The sequence below is a fragment of the Equus caballus genome, chromosome 1, assembly GCF_041296265.1.
Source record: "Equus caballus isolate H_3958 breed thoroughbred chromosome 1, TB-T2T, whole genome shotgun sequence".
Classification (NCBI taxonomy): domain Eukaryota; kingdom Metazoa; phylum Chordata; class Mammalia; order Perissodactyla; family Equidae; genus Equus; species Equus caballus.
The window spans coordinates 15,727,375-15,746,807 of record NC_091684.1 but is presented as its reverse complement, the minus strand read 5'-3'; the positions used below and the strand labels follow the sequence as shown (position 1 = coordinate 15,746,807).

Genomic DNA, 19,433 nt, shown 5'->3' with positions numbered 1-19,433 from the left:
CGTTTGTGTGTGACGAGCTGCCTGGACAAGAAAGGGCCCTGTGCATTTGGAGTGCGGTGGTACCTGCTGACCATCTCGTATCTGCCATGCGTGTCTAATTTATGCAGTCATATGACTGAGAACAAAGCAGCTTTTACCATTTGCGGGCAAGGCTTAGGATCAAATCTGATATATCTGATTTCAAGAAAAAACACTAAAAGTGTTAAAAGTTTGAAAATCTGTCTTTTGGCCCAGTTTCCTAATAATGGTGAGGACCAGAGAGCCCTGGCAGCCAAGCCTAGGCTGGCTCGAGTATGCCTTCCTCTCCAGTGCAGAGGGGACATTCAATGCGAGCATCGTCACCAGCAGCTGGAAATCAGCTCAGGCTCGACCTGGGGGTTGCGAGGTCCCTCTCCTGGGAGAGCTGTAAACCTTGGACATGAAAATGTTAACCACGTGTGACTTGGCCACAAAAAATGACCCCGTAGATATTTATTTTTTGACCTGGAAAGATGTTCATAAAGCTCATTGAAAAAAGCTGGATGTAGAACAGTAGGTATAATTCCGTTTTTTTTTTTTTGAAAGACAAAAAATCGTGTGCACACATTTATTTTTGTACACATAAACCTAAAAGGGAAAACAATGGTGGTGATTATCTGACTGATGGGGTTTGGGATAATTTTAACTTTATTCTTTGTGCTTATTTTAATGTTCCCTAATTTCTTCAATGCCCGTGTCTCACTCCTGTCATACTAAATAATGGAGGGGAAGAGGACGGGGCAGGTGCCGCCCCTGCTCACGGCACCTGTGGGGTTGTGGTTGCCTCCTCCGACAGCGGGGTCTGCTGGTCTCGGTCCACGGGTCCAGCTCCCCACCAGGCAGAGATGGAGGCGAGATGAAGCAGTTGATAGAGGAACGAATTTCCTTTCTGGAGTGTCTCGGCAGCTTTGTGCGGACGGATAAGCTGCATGGGGTCCAGACTGGATCGTCAGCCGCCGGATATTAGCTGCGTGGGTGGAGGCCCCAGGGCTTCATTTCATCTGCTCTAATCACCATGGTGGTGTTGACAATTATTAGTTTTTCTAATATTTGACTGAGATCAGTACTGATAAGGTGTCCTTTTCATTAATTTACAGGCATTGCTTTCTTGCCAGCTAGTATCTCTTATCTCATTGGAACCAATATTTTTGGGATACTTGCTCACAAAATGGGGAGGTAAGATGAAATGGAAACAGCACTCTGTTATAATAATAGAGTTCTTTTAAAAAAATTCTAAGTGTTTCTGCCTTAGCTATTGCAAGTACTTATTTTGATTTCCATTGAAAATGTGGACTGGGAAAAAAGATCGAACCGTCATTTGTTGACAGTGCTTTTTTGTGTTTTGATAGGTGGCTTTGTGCTCTTCTAGGAATGATAATTGTTGGAATCAGCATTTTATGTGTGAGTAAAAGATGACATTTGACAAGTGGAAACAGTCTGTAAATAAAATTTTTGCTTTGGGCAAGAATCACTGAGAAGTATTTTATAGCAATTTGAAGTTTGTTGATGTTTAGTTCCGTTACATCTTTCATTTTCTTCCAATTTTTTTTATCTTCTTAAAAATTTTAGACAAGACTCTCCAAGGGATAGATTTTCATTTTATGTCAGTTGGAAGTTGTTTGAATGTTTTATTACATAGTTTATATTTCACTTTTCCCCCCACTATTATCTTAAACATTACAATGTATTAAATGCTTTAGGGCATCTAGTCTGAAACAACAGCAAGATATTTTTCTACAATAAAACATCTTCTACCAATGACCGATATCTATCTCAAATGAGTCCTCTGGTCCTTGTCAAAAGTGGAGTGTGGATCAGGCTGGGCTTTCACATGCAATTGACTAATTTTTCATGGTTGTCACAAAATCTGTCTCAGCTTCAACTTTGAAAGGTTTGGAGGGTCCCGTTCTCCCCAAGCCCCACCCTCCTCCTGCCTTCTCTTTCCTTCAGAAGGGAACACATACCAGGCCAAAGAAAACATTTTTAAGACTTTCCAAGACAATTTAGAATTGAATATCATGTTATTTTAGCATAATGTTTATTTCCTCTTACAGATTCCTTTTGCGAAAAACATTTATGGACTCATAGCTCCTAACTTTGGAGTTGGTTTTGCAATTGGTAAGTCACACAAGCCTTGTGCCTAAACGTAAAACTTTGTCTACCCTATTCCTAGGAAAGATTCCGTCTTACTCCAGCAGACTATCGTTGCTTAACCTAAATTTCTAGAAACTTGAGAGGAGGCTGTGGTCAGCCGAGCTCAGGTACAACCTGTAGATCATCCACAGAAAGATACCTGCTTCCACATACTAGTCATTTATTTCCGGAAAAGCAGTGTTTTTAAAAGCCTGATATTTACACAAACCAGCTGATACTCTGCTGCTGAGCTTGGGCAAACAAGAGACTCCGTCCCTCAGAGCACGTTTGTTTGGGTTCAGATCTGTGAACAGACCTCATATGATGCTGGGGGACAGAGTGTGTTTTTTATAAGGTTTGGCACAGAAAAGGTGGACTGATGTGCTGATGACCACCTGTGCTGCAGAAATTGTCACGGGCACAGGAGGCGAGTCTTTGCAATGTGAGGAACAATAACTCACATGTTAGGAAGAATCCGGTTAATATTTTGGATAAATAGTATGTTTGTTTCTCATTTGTAATATACAGATTGATCACGATAAAAGTAAATGCTAAGTCTATCACAGGATAAAGTCAGGAGTTTATTCTCTGAGTGGCACAGTGGAAACAAAGGACCGAGCCTTTGCTGAGCCCCTAGACCAGGTTAGGTCCCCGTGGTAAAAACATGTCCTCTCACAGCACCTTCGTAGCATCAGCCACAATGGTAATCCATTTTTCAACTCATCGCCTAACGCCCAACTCTTATATTCATTTTGTTCACCCCTGTGGCCCCAGCGCCTTGTACATATTAGGTGATTGGCAAATACTAGTTGAATGAAACAATTTCCCTCATATTCCTGCTTCTGGTACTCATGGAGGTGAGGGAGCTAACATTTGAGTGCTCCGCGGGGTGTGTTCAAAGACCCTGTCTCATTTTAGCCAGTCATCATCATCTCGTTTTATAGATGGGGAAATTGATGTTCAGAGAGATAAGACATGACCTGCTCACCCAGCCCGGGATTTGAACCCAGAACTCTGAAACCACGTGCCCTTTCTTTATGCTACCTTCCCCGACAATTCAAGAGACCAGAGATTCTAATACTGATTGTGGCGGTAGTGTTTTGTTTTGTTTTTTTTAGCCAACAAAATGAGCAACCTCTTTTGATTTTAGTTTCCTGAGTAGGGCCGGATGATCCCTCAGACTCCTTCATGTTCTGGTACCTTCTGATCCTCCCTAGTACTTTCCAACTTTAATTCGTGTAGTCTAAGTATGAAGCCAAGATGTGGATGGGGAGGAGATGGGGGAGCCATGTCAGGTGTGCCCACGCTTTCAGGGCAAGGGAGAGTGGAGCAGAAAACGGTGAATCAGGAAAGCACCAGCAGGAAGCAGGCTGGGGGCCCACAGAGCCAGTAACCAGCAGCCCTCTGCATCTGGAATGGCGGGTGAGTCACCAGAGGACCAGGGCCCTCCACCATTCAGACAGTGGAGGAAGAGTGCGGCGAGGCAGAGAGCAGGCAACCGGGGGCCTGGGTCCAGTCCCAGCCGCCTTCTGCCATCTGTCCTTACTGAAGGCTTCGCTGCAGGGAGTCCGCCTCAAGACTTGCAGGTGGCGATGACAAACGGGGAAGAGCCTGCAGGGTGTTAGTTTAAGACGCAGTCCCTGACATTCAGCCCGTTTTCGGTTCACACTGGTTTTCTATGGACTGTGTTCTCTGCCCACAGGGATGGTGGATTCCTCAATGATGCCCATCATGGGCTACCTGGTAGACCTGAGGCACGTGTCTGTCTATGGGAGTGTGTATGCCATTGCAGATGTGGCATTTTGTATGGGCTACGCTATAGGTAAGGACACTGGCTCTTCAGAATGACCTTTTATCTCAATGCATGATAGATAATGCCTACAAAAAATTATTTAAACCTTTGCATCTTTCTGTCTACAAGGCATCTGGAGAGAACTTTCTCTCATTCTCTGTTTTCTTAAAGGTCCTTCCGCTGGTGGGGCTATCGCAAAGGCAATTGGATTTCCATGGCTCATGACAATTATTGGAATAATTGATATCCTTTTTGCTCCTCTCTGCTTTTTTCTTCGAAGTCCACCTGCCAGGGAAGAAAAAATGGTAAGAAACTTTTAGGATACAATAAAGTGTTTCATGATCATTTTAGCATGGTCTTCTGGATGGTTTCCTCATGGTTTAGTTCTAAAATATATTTCTGCTCCTTTTGGCCAGAACTCTCCAAAGATAAATGGTGAAAGTTCCTTTTTCGTTTATACCACATAGGACAGCTACTTCTTTTACTATACCAAACATGATTTTATAAATGTGAAGAATGAAGTTATTTTTGTACATAGGTTAGCAGTCGGTATAGATCTTTTGTCAACCAAATATAAACATGGGATAGTTCAATTTGATTTTCTATGGTTCTTGAAAATCTTGGACATAATTTTTTGCCTCCTGTGCTTTCTTCTAAGATTAGCCATTTTTGGTGCTGTTTGCATTTCTCCTAATCCTCACAGCTTTTAGTAGTAGTGTCTTAGTCTTTACTGTAGAAGATTCTAGAGGTGGTTTTAGTGCAGGTAACAGACCTGTATGGAAAACTATCATATATGCACCTTTGGCCAGGTGTGAGCATGTAGAACCTTTAAATTTATAATTTCCTGACCAGAATCATAGCTATAGGCAGGATATGGTATTGAGTATAAAGTGTTCCTCTCTTGAACAAGTTCCAACTTATTGATTCTAAATGTGAATTTTGAGATGTAACAGTTATTTTAACCTTTCTGATAATTGTCCATACCTGGTGGTGGTGATATTGCTGATTTTTTAAACATCAAATGGTGATAGATACTCATCCAGCTGAAAGAAGAATGGCTGGGATTAGAATGAATGAGATAAACAAGGCAAGGGGAGACCGTCTTTTTGTGTTTATGAATGGATGTGAGGTTCGTTTGTGATTTCTCTTGGGAGTACATCAGAAGTTCTTTCTGATCATTGAACTGAAATAGGTCTTAATGCTTTGGCATTTCTTGAACTGCCCTTTTATGATTTTCCCCAAAGAGTGGGTTTCAGGACAGACACGGACCCTAAGGTTAGGTTATGTGCAGGCTTTATTTATTTGGGGCGTTTTTTGCATTCATTAATTTGTTCGATATATTTAAAAAATATATCTAGCACTGAGCACTGGTCTTGTGCCCTTTATTAGGTAGGATTTCACTAGAGAATGCTGAATTACTCAGGACCCATTTGACTCAGAGGAGTGGGAGGTGCTGTGGAAATATTCTGACGGCAGCCATCCCCTCTTCCTTCCTCCAGCTTAGGTGCCTCTCCAGCTCTGAACGCCGTGGCGCTTTCTCACACAGCTCTTGGGGAATCCGTTTTGCAGCCTGTTGGGTAGGGTCCCTATCCATCTTTGTTTGGCGGACCCAGCACAGTGCCTTGCCCAAACCAGGGTCAGAAAATTCTCAGTGCAACAATTGAAAACTGTCATTCTGTAGCCACCGCATCAATTTGATTAAGACTGAGTGAAGGTTACTTCCAACCCTTCTTGATGGAAAAAAAAATCACTTACAAATGCTCTGTCACTCAGGAGACTGTTTAAGACTCTTGGGAGAGAGTGAAGGGCTAGCACAGGGGCTGGAACAGAACTGTCGCAGGGGGAAATGATAGCATCTGCCTCGCAGGGTTGCTGTGAGGATTAAATGAAAGAATCCCAATAGCGTGCTTAGCCTCGTGTCTGGCACACAGTAAACGCTCAGTGTCTTTCCAATACTGCCCGCTTTTCTTTCTTGCTTTACTAACTCTCTGACTGACTTTGTCAGCCCAGTGGTCCCCGAGTCTCCTCCCTTTCTTCTCTCTGTGCGGGGAGAGCTTCCTTCTGCTATTCTGGCCCCTGAGCTGCTGTACGGGCTTCCCCAGCCGAGGTGTAGACGTTAGCAGCTGTCGTCTTATCCCTTTGTCCGCAGCAGCATGAGGGCTTATCTTGGAGGAAATGGATGAGGTCAGAGGATGAGCAGGGGTAAGCTTGCCCAGCCAGCTACCATTCGATCCACAAAATGACTGGCAGGAGGCAGGCCTCAGTACGTCTTCTCTTTTCACATTTAAACCATGCTTTAGTTCCTTTAAAAAGAAAAATGCCTAAGGAAGTGGAAGAGACAGTCCTAAAAAGCAACAAGAATTACAGGCTTCCAGAAAGCCACTTTCACTGTAAAATGTCAAAATCCTTAATAAGTGCCTTGCAAGATGAGTCATTAAAATCTTGAGAAAATGTGCATCTCGCTGCCATAATTGATGCACATAATTGAAGGCGTCAGATTGGATGCCATTTGACTGGCATAATGGTAACATTTGAGGGTGGCGGCCAACAGCTGCTGCCGACTCATTGTGCAAGCAGAGCAGGAAGGAACGGGGTGGAATCCGATAGCACCTAATGATAAGGGGGAGTGAGGGCAGGGCAGCAGCGGGCGCCGGAGGAGGAAGGATCGATGACTGGCCACTTGAGAAAATCCAATGCAAACAAATGCTGACGTTCAGGATCAGCAGTTCCCAAATGCAGGGGGACGTGAGAGCCAGAATAAGACATACAGACCTTAGCAAATAATTCTTTCATTAGGCAACATGCTGATGATGAGGTGTTTGGACCTAAGCTATTCTGTATTGAAAGGTCTAACGCTGTTTCCATGGATCCCAAGGCAGAGAACCACGAACTAGTTGGTGTGCACTTGAGTTTTTCTTCCATTTGGTATATTGGATTTGTTTTTTTATAATGTGTTGAATTATCAATACAGGTGGAGAAAAAACCCTGTTTGTTACTCAAGTTCCTCTGGAAGTGTAAGAAATATCAACACTGTCATTTGAGGAAAACTGTTCCAGTCATATGACAATTACACACAGCGCGTAACTCTCAAAATATCCAGTTGTGAATAGTTGTGCTCTGGTATGGATCTTTTTTCCCAGGCTGAAAAATTATTTTTAAAGATAGGGCACCTTTCTTACATCTTACTCTTGAAGCTTCTAATCGTTGCCCAGACAGGAAACCAGGTGGTTTGGGGCTGCAGCTTTCGTTTCTTGGGTGGCTCTGGGCTCTCTGAGTCATTCCATGTAGTTCTTCCCGCTGCTCTGTTTTCTGGGTGCCGGACGTTGATGCTGTGGGTTGGGCAAGGACTGCCTGGCTAGAAGCTAAGGGGACTGAATGTGCTCTGCGTATATAATCTATTTATGGAAATGCGTCCATTTGCAGGGCATTTACATAGTAGTTATGCAAAATCATCACTAATTTTTTCTTATGTTAAATAAAACTTTTCTAGCGTGCAGGCCTGGTATCTACCCAAGTCTCGGAGCCTGGATTGCTTGCCTGTTAATGGTTTTGCTGGTTCCCTGTTCCAGCTTCGTATTTGCGTTACTTTTGCACTTCATTTGGTCCACCATGTTTTTCCCGCTTTGAAGATCCTGACTCTGCGTGTGAGAGGAAACCAGGCTGGGCTTCAACGCTCAGTAAATGGGCTTCGCTCTGATTTCAAACCACCACCACCTCCTTTTTATTTTCTCTTCAGTCGAGAGTCAAATGCACCTTTCTCCCCACCGCAGTGCAGAGTGCTGTTTTCAATTACCTGGCTGCTCCACGGGCCACGCCATATACGTCCCTCACGCACACAACTTACCTACTTGATGCTGTTCATGTCTCTCTTTTCATGGCACTTTTAGAATGTTACATGCCATCCGGCTTATTTATTCACATATAACTTTTTTTTTTCTTTTTTCGGGGAGGAAGTTTCGCCCTGAGCTAACATCCGTTGCCAATCTTCCTCTTTTTTTGGCTTGACGAAGGTTAGCCCTGAGCTAACATCTGTGCCGATCTTCCTGTGCTTTTTACGTGGGATGCCTCCACAGCACGGCTGACGAGTGGAGTAGGTCCGTGCTGGGATCCGAACCCATGAACCCAGGCCACTGAAGTGGAGTGTGTGGAACTTCAACCAGTTGGCCACAGGGCTGACCCCTTATTCATGTATAACTTCTTGTCAAAGTATAACTATTGCATATTAAGTCTTTCAAAAGAGGTTCAGTAGCCAGTAACCTAGGTTTTAAAAGCTAGAAACCAGTATTTCAAGGAAGAAAACTTCTTTACCTGAAGCAGATAGGTCGTGTCAACAAATGTGGTTTGGCTGAACCGATAAATTCTGACCATTTAAGTCTGTATGATGACAAATAATCAGTCTGACTAACTTCTTCCCTTACCCTGCAGTTTTTAAGTCAAATCCATACGATGTGCCCAGTGCTCAGCTCCGGGGGGTCCTTAAGTCTACATATATGTACAGTCAGGTCTAATGGCAGATGAACCAAGAGACAGAAGGCAGTTAGGAAGAAGGTAGAATGATGGCCATCCTTTCCAAGGCTGCCTCACTGCCTGTGGCCTGAGGGTCAAGGCCCCTTGCCTGGCATTCAAGGCTCTGCACTCTGTCCCTGTGCCTCATGATCAGATCTCTGTGGTGGCCAGGCTGGCTTACTTAGTGTCCCTGTTTTCCTTAATGTCCTATTTGGTAAATAATCCATTCTACACTCATTCCCAGTTCCCTTGTTGTGCAAATCCTTTCCGTCATTCAAGGTTCACCTCAGCTCCTCTCTCTTCCCTATCGCTTTCCCTGAGCACCTACCCCACAGTGAGCACGCCACATTGAACCCTGTGGAACCTTCATTCCTCGTGCAGTGAGGTCACTGAGTTGCTGGTATAGGACCTTGAGGGCACTGATGTACATACCTAGGAGTAAGCTGTTGTCAGCTCTATCACTCTGTGATAGTCCTAGATAATGCCACATAACGAGGGCAGTGTTTCTCACAGCATGTTGACACCACTGTCATGTGAGGGTAGGGACCTGGAATTTCATTTTTAACCTTCTTCCCTCAAGTGATTCTTGGGCACATTTCTTTGAGGATCACTAGTCTAGGGAGATGAGACATTGAGCTCTTTGGGGTTAAGCTTTTTGTGTAACAAGGACACATCCACGTGGGGAAGATGGTCTTGGTGTACAATGTCTAGTGCCTTAATTACTTATTTTTAGAAATTGAACTCTTTATTACACACATGGATCAGTTCATAGTAAGAAGCATAATAAAAACAAATGGAGTTAAATTTGCAGCTGACGATTTGAGCTGGCAGCCTAACTTAGAGGCTCAAGGAAGTCCTTATCTTAACATGTCACACAGGCAGATCATTTTGGAATTTCTTGGGAAATGATAAATGGGTTAGGCACTGAGTGGACTCATAGAAGCTTATCAAATCTGGGGACAAGAGCTGGGAGGAGTAGCTAACAAACACCAAGATAGGGTGCAATAGGCCAATGTAAGGTAAATTTTAATATAGATAAATGTTTCCATTTAGATTTTCAAACTGCACAAAAAGGTACTAGGGGAATAGTTTTACATGGAGGAAAACTCTGAAAGACATACCTAATAATTCATTTTAGTGGCACCTAGTGTCCCACTGCCATCCTCTGTACTCCTGACTCTACCGTGGAGCGTTGCACGAGTAGACTTTAGCGTAAGGCTGCCTGGGCTCCCATCTGCCCCATTCTAGCTGTACATCCCTTGGTCAGTTCTGTAACCTCTGTGCTTACACAGAGGGTTATCAACCTACCAGAGGGTTATTGTGAAGTTGAGGCATTGCATCGAAAATGCTTAACACGGTTCTGGCAAGATAAACATTCGCTGTGTTATCAGACTATGTGCTTGGTCTGTACACTTTCAGGAGGAATGATGACTACAAGTGCTTATCGGTTGAAGATGTTTATCAATTGAGGACCAAGTGGCTATTTTTGCTTAATTTTCAATAACAATGAGGGCAGGCATGAGATTTTGATGTTCATAAGAGGAATATATTTTTTTAAAAAATCATACATTTGAGCAAGATCAGGCCAGCCAGGATTTGGGGAGAGGTGCTCTAGAAATGTCATTATGAAAAGAGAAGACCCTGTGATGTTTAGTCTAGGGAAATCTAAGGGGCCATGGCAATGGTCTTAAAATATTCTAAGGGCGGTCTGTGAAGATGGCTGGTCTCAGAACTGGATCTGTGAATGGAAACAATGGAGACAGGTGTTAGTCCAGCCTCGGGTACATCTTTAAGATGAGAGCTTGCCTCATTAAGGAGAGAGTACCTCCTGGTTGAGGGTATTGCCACAACGAAGTTGGTGAACAGAAGCAGGATTGGGTGGCCTCCAAGATCCCCAGACCCTAATTCCAAGATTCTGAGTATAAAAACCCTAATCTGCGTACCCCTTTCTTCCTAGCTTACAGGTTTGAGTCGACTTATGGCTCCAGTAGGTCTAACAAAAATAGTGCAGAGACAGCATCTCCTATTGTCTGGAACTTTCACTAAGTGTAGAAGTCCAGGTCTTCTAGGCCAGACACCCGGCAATGGCACCAAATGACTGGCTAATAGTGGGTGGTACTATATATAGCTTTCAAACTAGTAATCTTTAAAAACAGTAGGTTAAAACCATCTATCTTTATGAAATAATAAGTTAATCTATCTGCACTTTGCTCTCTTTTAGGCTATTCTCATGGATCACAACTGCCCCATTAAAACAAAAATGTACACTCAGAATAATATCCAGTCGTATCCGATAGGTGATGATGAAGAATCTGAAAGTGACTGAGACCTTCAAAAGTCATCAATGTATTTAATTGTATAAAACAGTGTTTCCAGTGAAATGACTCATCCAGAACTGTCTTAGGCATACCATTCATCCCTGGTGACAGGTTATTCTTTCTTTTCCATGGTTATGATCGATTGCCAACAGCCTTATAAAGAAAAAGCAGCTTTTCTAGGGGTTTGTATAAATAGTGTTGAAAACTTTATTTTATGTATTTGATTTTAAATATTATACAATATATTTTGACGAAATATAGTGTAAATCTATAAATATTTGAATTCAAATCAAATATAATTTTTTAACTTACATTCACAGACACCTGGGCAAAAAGTCTTGTATTTTTTCTGAGTATTGGTAATGAGTGTTTAAAACTAAAGCACACATTATCTCCGAGACACTTCCAACAATGAGAAACTAGGACCTCTGAAAAAACAGAATTAAGACAGCATATATTATGTAGTGACACTGAGTGCTGAGTTAAACTTGTAATTACTATCAATGTATTTATGAGTTAAAAGCTAGTTATCTCAAATGCAGAGACAAGAACTTGGAGTCAGTCATCTTTTGGATTTATCTATGAATCTTAGCTGGCATTAGTTTTCTATGTAATCACCTACCTGGAAACAGATGGTTGTAAATGATATGTTCACATGTCATGTGCTCGGCAGCAAACATTAAAGCCAATAAGGGAAAAACAGTGGGTGTTCTCAAAGCAGTGAAAAGCACCCATAGTTATGGGCAACTAGAAGCTTTCCCTTTAAGACATATACTTGTCTTACCAGATGGAAGCAAATTGAGGGTAGATGTACCTTATACTGTCAAGGTTGTTTAAGCGTGGTAAGCTGTATCAACATCTAGTTCAAATTTTAGAAAAGAACTTTAAAAGGCTAATAGCTGCTATGACATGGAAAACCCAGACCATAATCTTCGACCTGTTTGGAGGTCACCCAGTGTTTTCTAGGGGTCTATTAATTTGGAGTTGTCTGAAACTATTATTTTCTAGACTGCTGAAAGTTGTTCACATCAAGGTGAACACAAACTTTGAACATGAAGGAGTGAAATTATATCTTGAATCACATTAGGAAAACAGGTAAAAATAATAAGGTGGCCAGGACACACCCCTTTCACAGGCAGAAAAAAACAAACATCTAAAAATGTCTATGTATTACTGTACCATCTAGTGCTGTAATGTAGTGTTCCTAAGCATGACAACATTGATGTGCTTTTTCGATGTAACAGCCAATACTGTTAGTGAACACTGTCAGTTGACATCAAGTTTTGCATGAGATGTGATTGGAGTGTGAAGACTGTGGAATGTCTCAAATACTTAATTCTGTAGTTCTGTAATTGTAAACAAAAATTACCTAATGTTCTCTGTTAAGCTACAATTACGTTTCTGTTAACTTGGAGAAGGAGCAAAGAACTTGAGAACAAGGACTCCTCAACCGTATAATTCTCTAGTAAAGTAGCTAATACTTTAATTACATTTGCTTTATGAAGCTTTTCTGTGGGGCTTTTTGGAATGATTTGAAGTCTGGTTTTCAAGTGCAGTGTGTTGGAAGCAAACATGCTCCCTCGTGACGTATTTGCACTGGGCAACCTGCACAAGTCCACTGCTTTGGAAGATGGCTTTGGAGGCACTCTTATATGGCTAATGTAAAAAGGCAGATTATTCTCTACTTCCGTAGGGGAGAGTCCTCAAAAAGAACATGCTACATGACAGTTTCCTTCGAGGGTTTGTGGTTCTCCCCGCTCCCAATACCGTATAACTTACTCCTATTTTATTTTTGCCTTTAAGACTTCAGCCTCTTCAAGAATGACTGGCAAAGGCATGCCCACTGTTGATCCCTAGAGATAACAGAAAAGAGATGAGTTTTTCAGAACTGTTTTGGAAGCAAAAGGTATCTGTTATATGAGGGGATAAAAAAAGAAATTGTAAGGTCTTTTGTATGACTATATTCTGGAGTTAGCAAGACTGTGAAAAGAGAGGCTTTTTTTTTTTAAAATGTGTGTATCAGGACAAAGAATATACAGCTTTCTGAACATTTATCTTTTGAGCAGAGGTGGTTTTTATGTTTGTACCTGACAAAACAGATATAAAAACCTTAATGAGGTAGCAATGAATGTTCAATTTTCTTTTGACTGCTAACTGTATCTAGCTACATCATGTTTTTAGTTTTACTTAATAAATCTTCTGAACATTACTGTGCCTGCTGTATTCCTTTATAAACAAGACATTACTGTTAGAATAAAATACATAAGGTACTGTTTTGACTGTGGATCTTCAATTAAAAACTATTCTTTTCTGCTTGCAGGCATCAGGTAAAATCCACTCCAGGTTAGTTTGAACCAGACTTTTTGACTTTGGAAAATGTTTTAAATTGAAATATGTAACTAGCCACATGATGTCAATGTGGAAAAACCAGTAAGTGATCCTTGCAGTTCTAAAGTTATATTGTTTTCCTGATTGCTAGGAACAAATAACTATAATACCAGCCATTTGACACTGTGGCCCATGGACCCCTAGAAGTTCCATAAACTCTATGGTGTGCATATTTGTATCTTTCAGGGGTAAGTGTCCACAGTTTTAGGGGAATTTCCTGTTGCCCCCTTTTTAATAAAAGAAAAGCTATTATCTCAGTTTAGAAATAAAGACAATATTTTTTAAAATTAGATTGTAAATTTATTCACTTTTAGGGGACTTAAGATTTTATTATCTTACTGTTAGAGTCAAATATTTTCAAATGCCTTTCAAAAAATTCAGATATACTTAAATTTAGAACTAGACAGTACCCTCAAATTTTTAGTTTTCTCCTCTCAAAATCACCAAATGGCCACATAGTATTTCAACTAATTCTGATACTGAAGAATAAAAGGCTTGATATTAAGAAATGTAGCCTATTAATTCTGACTCCAAAATAATGCTCAGATGTTGCTCATCTTGATGTCTAACCCATTCATCTAAATACCAATGTAGAAAATATACTTTAGTCTAATTACTAATAGCAGAGGCAAATCCATAATTGGTATTTCATTAAAGAAACAGTAAAACCAGTATTTAATGTTTTGAGGCAATTTTCAAAATAAGCAATTTTGTTTAGCAAAAGTGGACTTTGTTACGCTTGTTTGCATGGCCAAATTACACCAGGCGATAATTCCATAGAGATGCAGCAACTACTGTTTTCAGATGTCACCAAATGAAGATATTCTTGTTTTCTGTGGTAGTTTTTATTATTTTTTAGCTATAGATAACATAGCATGGCAGCAAGATTACATCAGGAATGTAGTATAGTACAAGTGTTTTCACTGAAGCCTTCTACCTTACTATCCACTAGGCTATGTGGAGTGTCCCTCTGCATTAAAGGACAACTGTGATTCCTCTACTGCCTCTCCCAGTAGATATAAAAATAGTGCACTACATTAAAGGTGTATTTTACAAATATCAATAGCAGCATTACCGAGCTTTCCATAATTGTACTTCTACAGAGTTAAATACTTTTAACACGAGTAGATTTTCATAAAACCAAAGTTTTGCATTATTTCTACAGCTCTTTCAAATGCGTCAGTTGCAGCAGCATGCTTGGATGTCACTAAAACTTCCATGATATAACCCATAAACACCAGCAACTTACAGACACTCCGCCTTCCACATTATCAATGGTAAGTTATTTTTTATGATAAGATGAAAGCTGGTTATTACATTAGGTAGATTGTTTCAAGCATATGTTACAGAACAGCATTTTAACTTTCAGAGAATAAGGTGTATAAAGACTTCTATAGCAGTGTTCTTTTAAAATGCAAACATGCTTACATAGAAAACAAAAAAGGGGGGTATACACAGATATATTTTTGTTATAAACTTGGCCAAGAAAGGTGTTTAGTTTCCTAATATTTCACTTAATAAAATAACAGGAATGAGAATTGGCTATTGATTTTAAAAGTGGAATAACTTTTCTACCCTCAAAAATGTATTTATCACCCATATAAGTCATACCTTTTATTTGAATAGCTTTTTACTGTTCAGAGCACTTTCACAGTGATGCTATTGTTTTCCTCACAACAATCCTGTGAGGTAGTTAGAGTAAGTCTTGTTTATCCTACCTTAGAGCTGGGGAGACGGTGGCACAGAGCCCTTTTGTGGCTAGCCTATTGTTACACAGTTCATCAATGGCCAATGGAAGAGCTTGAACTTTTGTACGGAGTCCTGAGCTATAGACTGGGCCAGAATCTTTACTATTGTACTATGCCCTTTCCTGCCAGCCATAAAAGATGCTCCAACTAGTTTTAAATTCATGTCAGTTTCAGTATATATCAATTATCATAGTAGTTAACTACAAAAGGAAAATACATATACATATCTATTTTATAGGCATATGAAAGGCCAAAACTTTTATGGTATACCAACAGATGTCATGCTCACATTTTCCCTCAGTCATATGTTACTGGGATCCACATGATGGACTGAGTATCAGAGTAGATCTTCATTTTCAGAGAACTGGCCCCAATTCCTATGTATCTGTACTGTCTATTTTTATTAATTTTTTTAAATAAAGATAGTTTGAATTATAGAAGCATTCAGAATGATCCTCATTTTTTAAGCCTGGAGGATGTCAGACAAAGAACTGAATCTATTTTGCATAACTCCTCTCCTTCACAACATTCTCCTGCATGAAAATGTTTCTAACACAAAACAGCCAAAACTAGTTATCAACACAATCATTTTAAGAACAGTCCTCTGAAACTTTCAATATCCTTGCACATGCTTTATTTCCTATGGGAGAACTGAAGATGAAAAATAATCATAAATGTTTAGAACTTTCATTTAAAAAGAAAGCATCAACATTTTGAAAGACATTTCAAAATCCTACCGGTTACTGTTTTTTAGTAATCTTCTTACCCTCTCTACAAAATTCTTGACCAACTGCATTCCATGTTTATTCCCTATTACATTTTTTCAATGCAAGCTCTTCAAATTAACCACTATATTCTTACTATACTTCAAATGTATAAAAACTTCAGAAAAAAAATTTCACAGAAGCATAGAAAGCAAGCAATATATGTAAAACTTTTTTTTTTTACTAAATCAGCATAACCAACTAAAGCTGCAGCATCTGCTTTCGCGTTACATTTGGCAAAAACAAAAGCACTCCCCAAAACCACAAAACAACAAAAATCTCCAGTAAGTAGAGATGACAAACTTCATAACGCAAGGTAAGATTCAAACCTGTTCCCTCAATGATTGCTGTTGTCAATTGGGCATGCAACAAATTTGCTATAACCATGATGGAAATGAAAACATTTCAAGAATCTGGACAGTAGCCTATTTAACACTAATTCAAAAACTAGAAGGAAAATAACATCAGACATCACACATACATAAACATGAAAAGTTAGCTTACATAATTACATAATTAGAAAAAGTTAAAAATAAATTAGTAAAAATAAATTCCCAGTATAAACCCAAAAGCACAGCTATAAATGCAATCTGCAACAACCAATTTAGTGAGCTGGTCATGTTTCTGCTGGAAAACCATCTTTTTCATTCTTGTTCTTAAACAAGCAATAACTGTGGAGAAGCAGTCCAAGTGCATTATAAGAGGGTTTAAACATGGTTTTATCTGTGGTACTTTAGATGCAGCTTTCCCCCAATCAGTGGAAAGTTTAAAGAGACTGTCTGTTACACAGACTCAGATGGGCCAAATAAGTCATCTGATATGCTGCTGAAAGGCTGCGAGTCTATTAGCTGGGTTATTTCACTATCATCAAGGTCCTCTTCTGTATCTTCTGTGTACTTGCTTATTTTTTTGGAGTGCTGGTCTAAAGACAGACTTTCTAAAGATTCGATGTCTTCAATACCTGCTCTATAGTGGATCATAAGCAGTGTTAGAGCTTGTAGTCTTTCACCTGATTTAGCCAAAGCAGCAGAAAGAAGTGATTTTTTCCTTGTATCGGTTGTCTCTTTTTCTTCTCTAACAAGGGAATTATTGTGTTCCAACTCCTGATCAATTTCATTTTGCAGTTTATCCAGCATGAACTCTAGTTTCTGGATCCTTTCCTCTGTAGGCAAGCCCCTGTAGAGATCACGACCAATTTCTTTAACTGCAATGAAAACACTGTCGTCCAGACCGCCCTCCTTTCTCACTAACTTTATTCCTGTGTTGTTTCCCCGTTTAGAAGGACTGTTTGGACCACAGACCTCTGTGTCACTGCCTTCGTTGTCTGATGTGTTCGGGGTGTGTTTTGGTGAAGGTTCTACTAGATCAGTTCCTGGTTCCGATAGGCGAGTTTTAGAGACTTGACGCAAGTTTAACAAACGAGAGCTAGTATTGATAATATGTCTCGTCAAACCTGTTGTTTTATTAACTGACTTGCTAGCTTCGGAGTCAACACGAGGCGGGAGGCCTTGGAGGGTTTCTTGTCCTTCCACTCTGAGGGTTTTCAGGGTCCGCTCTATCTGCCTATCAGTTGCTCCACAAAGAGGAGTCTCGGCTAGACACTTTTCCTGACATTTTTTATGGCAAACATAAGCACAGAACATACACTGGGAAGCAGCTTTAGTCCAAACTTTTTTCTTACAGTAATCACACCAAGTTGGGTTCTGGAACTGAGTATCTTGGAAACTATGTTTATTTTCTGTTACACCCATCTGTCCAACAAAGTGCTCCTCTTTAGGTAGGGCAGAAACCTCTTCAACCAAATGGAGTTCTTTTTCTTTCTCTACGTTAGAAACTATATGGTGGTCTGGTTCTCCTTCTTTCACATATTTGAATTGAATAGTAATGTCACCAAAGCAAAATTTGTCATTGAATCCCTTCTGCATACTCAGATTGCGGAGTGCGGTTCTTGTGACCATAGCCTTAGGTGTTGGGGCTTCTAATCTGAATTTTGAAAGGTATTCCATGTTTGATGTAGCTAGGCATCCTAATGCCACCTCTTCAAGTTTTAAGCTAACATGCCCCAAACAGATGAGGCCCCCTAACTTGAAAGGATCCCTGCACCACAGTGCAACGTTTAAGTATCTGTGGCTGGCTTCTATGTCAAAGAAACAGGTCGCTCTCGTTCTTGTCCATTTTCCTAGCTTATTACGATAAGGAATTTCTGATGATTCCCACATTTGAGGATCATCCGAACTGTCCTTTGGAGGGCAGGAACTTTCTGAAGGAAAATCTTTCGCCACTTCTTGCTTTGCTAAAAACTGCTTACATGCAGCTGCATCTTCTACGTGATCTGTATTTTTTGCTTGCTTTTCAACAGGCTTATCTGCAGGAGGAAGAGGCAGCACCTTCTCTGGCTTTTCAACAAGAACATCTGGTTCTGCCTGATTTGGGGCATCAGCAGAAGGCAAAGGAACTTTCACTTGTGGTCGTGGTGGCACGGGTGGTTTGAAAATGGATCCTTGGGTGGGTTTTGACACGTGCGCTGGGTCTGTTATCTCACAAGTTTTTAGGGCTAAGGGTTTACTTCCTTCTTTGGATGGAATTTTTGGTGGTGGTGGGTGACTTCCTACAACTAATTTACGGTTTAAAACTGGCGATATAGTTCCAAGGGGTTTAACAGAAAGTGTTGTCGGAGTACGTTTGGGACTATGACTTAGTGATTGTGCCTCATCTTTGAACTCACTTTGTGCTCTGACATCACTTGCCAAGTCTTCAAATTCAGAATCCAGGTCTCTATTTTCAGCGTCTACTGCCAACCCAGTTATTTCCTCTTCATAATTTGGTTGGCATGAGCTTGACAGAAAGTTTTCTTCCAACTGTCCAAAGTTATCTTGCAGCACTGCACCCTGATTACTCTGGCCGACAGGCCTTTCATAATACACCAGGACTCGGTCACCAGCCTGCTTGATCAGCTTCAACACTTGCAGTGTAGATGTTATCTTCACACCTGTTTTAAGATTTTACAAGGGAAAATATATAAATTAATGTAAAAAATATTACCTAAATTTGCTAAATATAACTGGCATTAATTCATGATTATTTAACTAATGGAAAAGTAATAGGGAAACCTCCAAAATACATTACTAAGTTTTTGGATGCATTCTCAAACCCTGAATGCACTGATGTCCTGGAAATGTTTACCTTTACAAACCAAATGATGACCTAAAAATCCCTACAGGGTGCCAAGCTGCTAACTCCTAACTGCCTTCCGTTCCTTCACAGGTTTAAATGACATTATTTCTGTTTGAATTGAGTAAGTGAGCCCTATTGAAAAGGATTCTAATGATTAAACCAGACTTAGAAGGATGGGAAACTGTGATTTTACTGAAGGAAATTCCAAAATATACCAGGGATTACAACTATGTGGTGAATGATTCAAATTAAGAGACCAATCCTTGAAATAAATTTAGCAAAAATACTATACTATGAATAATGGACTCTTTTACAGATTCTTTTTATTAGCCCTACCCATTAAAGTGATGTTTTTCAGGATTAGGAAGGCATAAATTGCTTTAAAGTTGAACAAGTTGGTTACCATCTGCACCTATATTGGTAATATCTAAAGTTTTCACTTTATTATTTTCTAACAGGTGCTACATTAACATAGTTCAAAACTAAAAAGGTAGAGAAAGATGTACAGTGAAAAATCTCCCTTCTACCTCCGTCTCCTAGGCATGCTAGCAGCTTCTGGGTATTCTTCTAGACATCTTCTAGGTATATTACT

General features: G+C 40.3%; 2 protein-coding genes across 3 annotated transcripts in view; one reads left to right on the top strand and one right to left on the bottom strand.

Annotated features, from left to right (window-relative positions):
- Positions 1-12,976, top strand: part of SLC18A2 (solute carrier family 18 member A2) — a 37,337-nt gene extending 24,361 nt beyond the window's left edge. Inside the window, exons 11-16 of the mRNA XM_023638715.2 lie at positions 1,116-1,194; positions 1,368-1,419; positions 2,073-2,136; positions 3,854-3,973; positions 4,115-4,248; positions 10,671-12,976. Of these exons, the coding sequence (XP_023494483.1) occupies positions 1,116-1,194; positions 1,368-1,419; positions 2,073-2,136; positions 3,854-3,973; positions 4,115-4,248; positions 10,671-10,775 (554 nt within the window). The 3' untranslated portion in view covers positions 10,776-12,976. The remainder of the gene's footprint in view (positions 1-1,115; positions 1,195-1,367; positions 1,420-2,072; positions 2,137-3,853; positions 3,974-4,114; positions 4,249-10,670) is intronic.
- A 1,008-nt stretch (positions 12,977-13,984) lies between these two features.
- The window catches only part of PDZD8 (PDZ domain containing 8), an 86,252-nt gene continuing 80,803 nt past the window's right edge, over positions 13,985-19,433 (bottom strand). For both annotated transcript variants that reach the window (XM_023638712.2, XM_023638713.2), the window contains one exon: positions 13,985-18,656. In XM_023638712.2, coding sequence (XP_023494480.1) covers positions 16,450-18,656 — 2,207 coding nt within the window. In that variant the 3' untranslated portion in view covers positions 13,985-16,449. The remainder of the gene's footprint in view (positions 18,657-19,433) is intronic.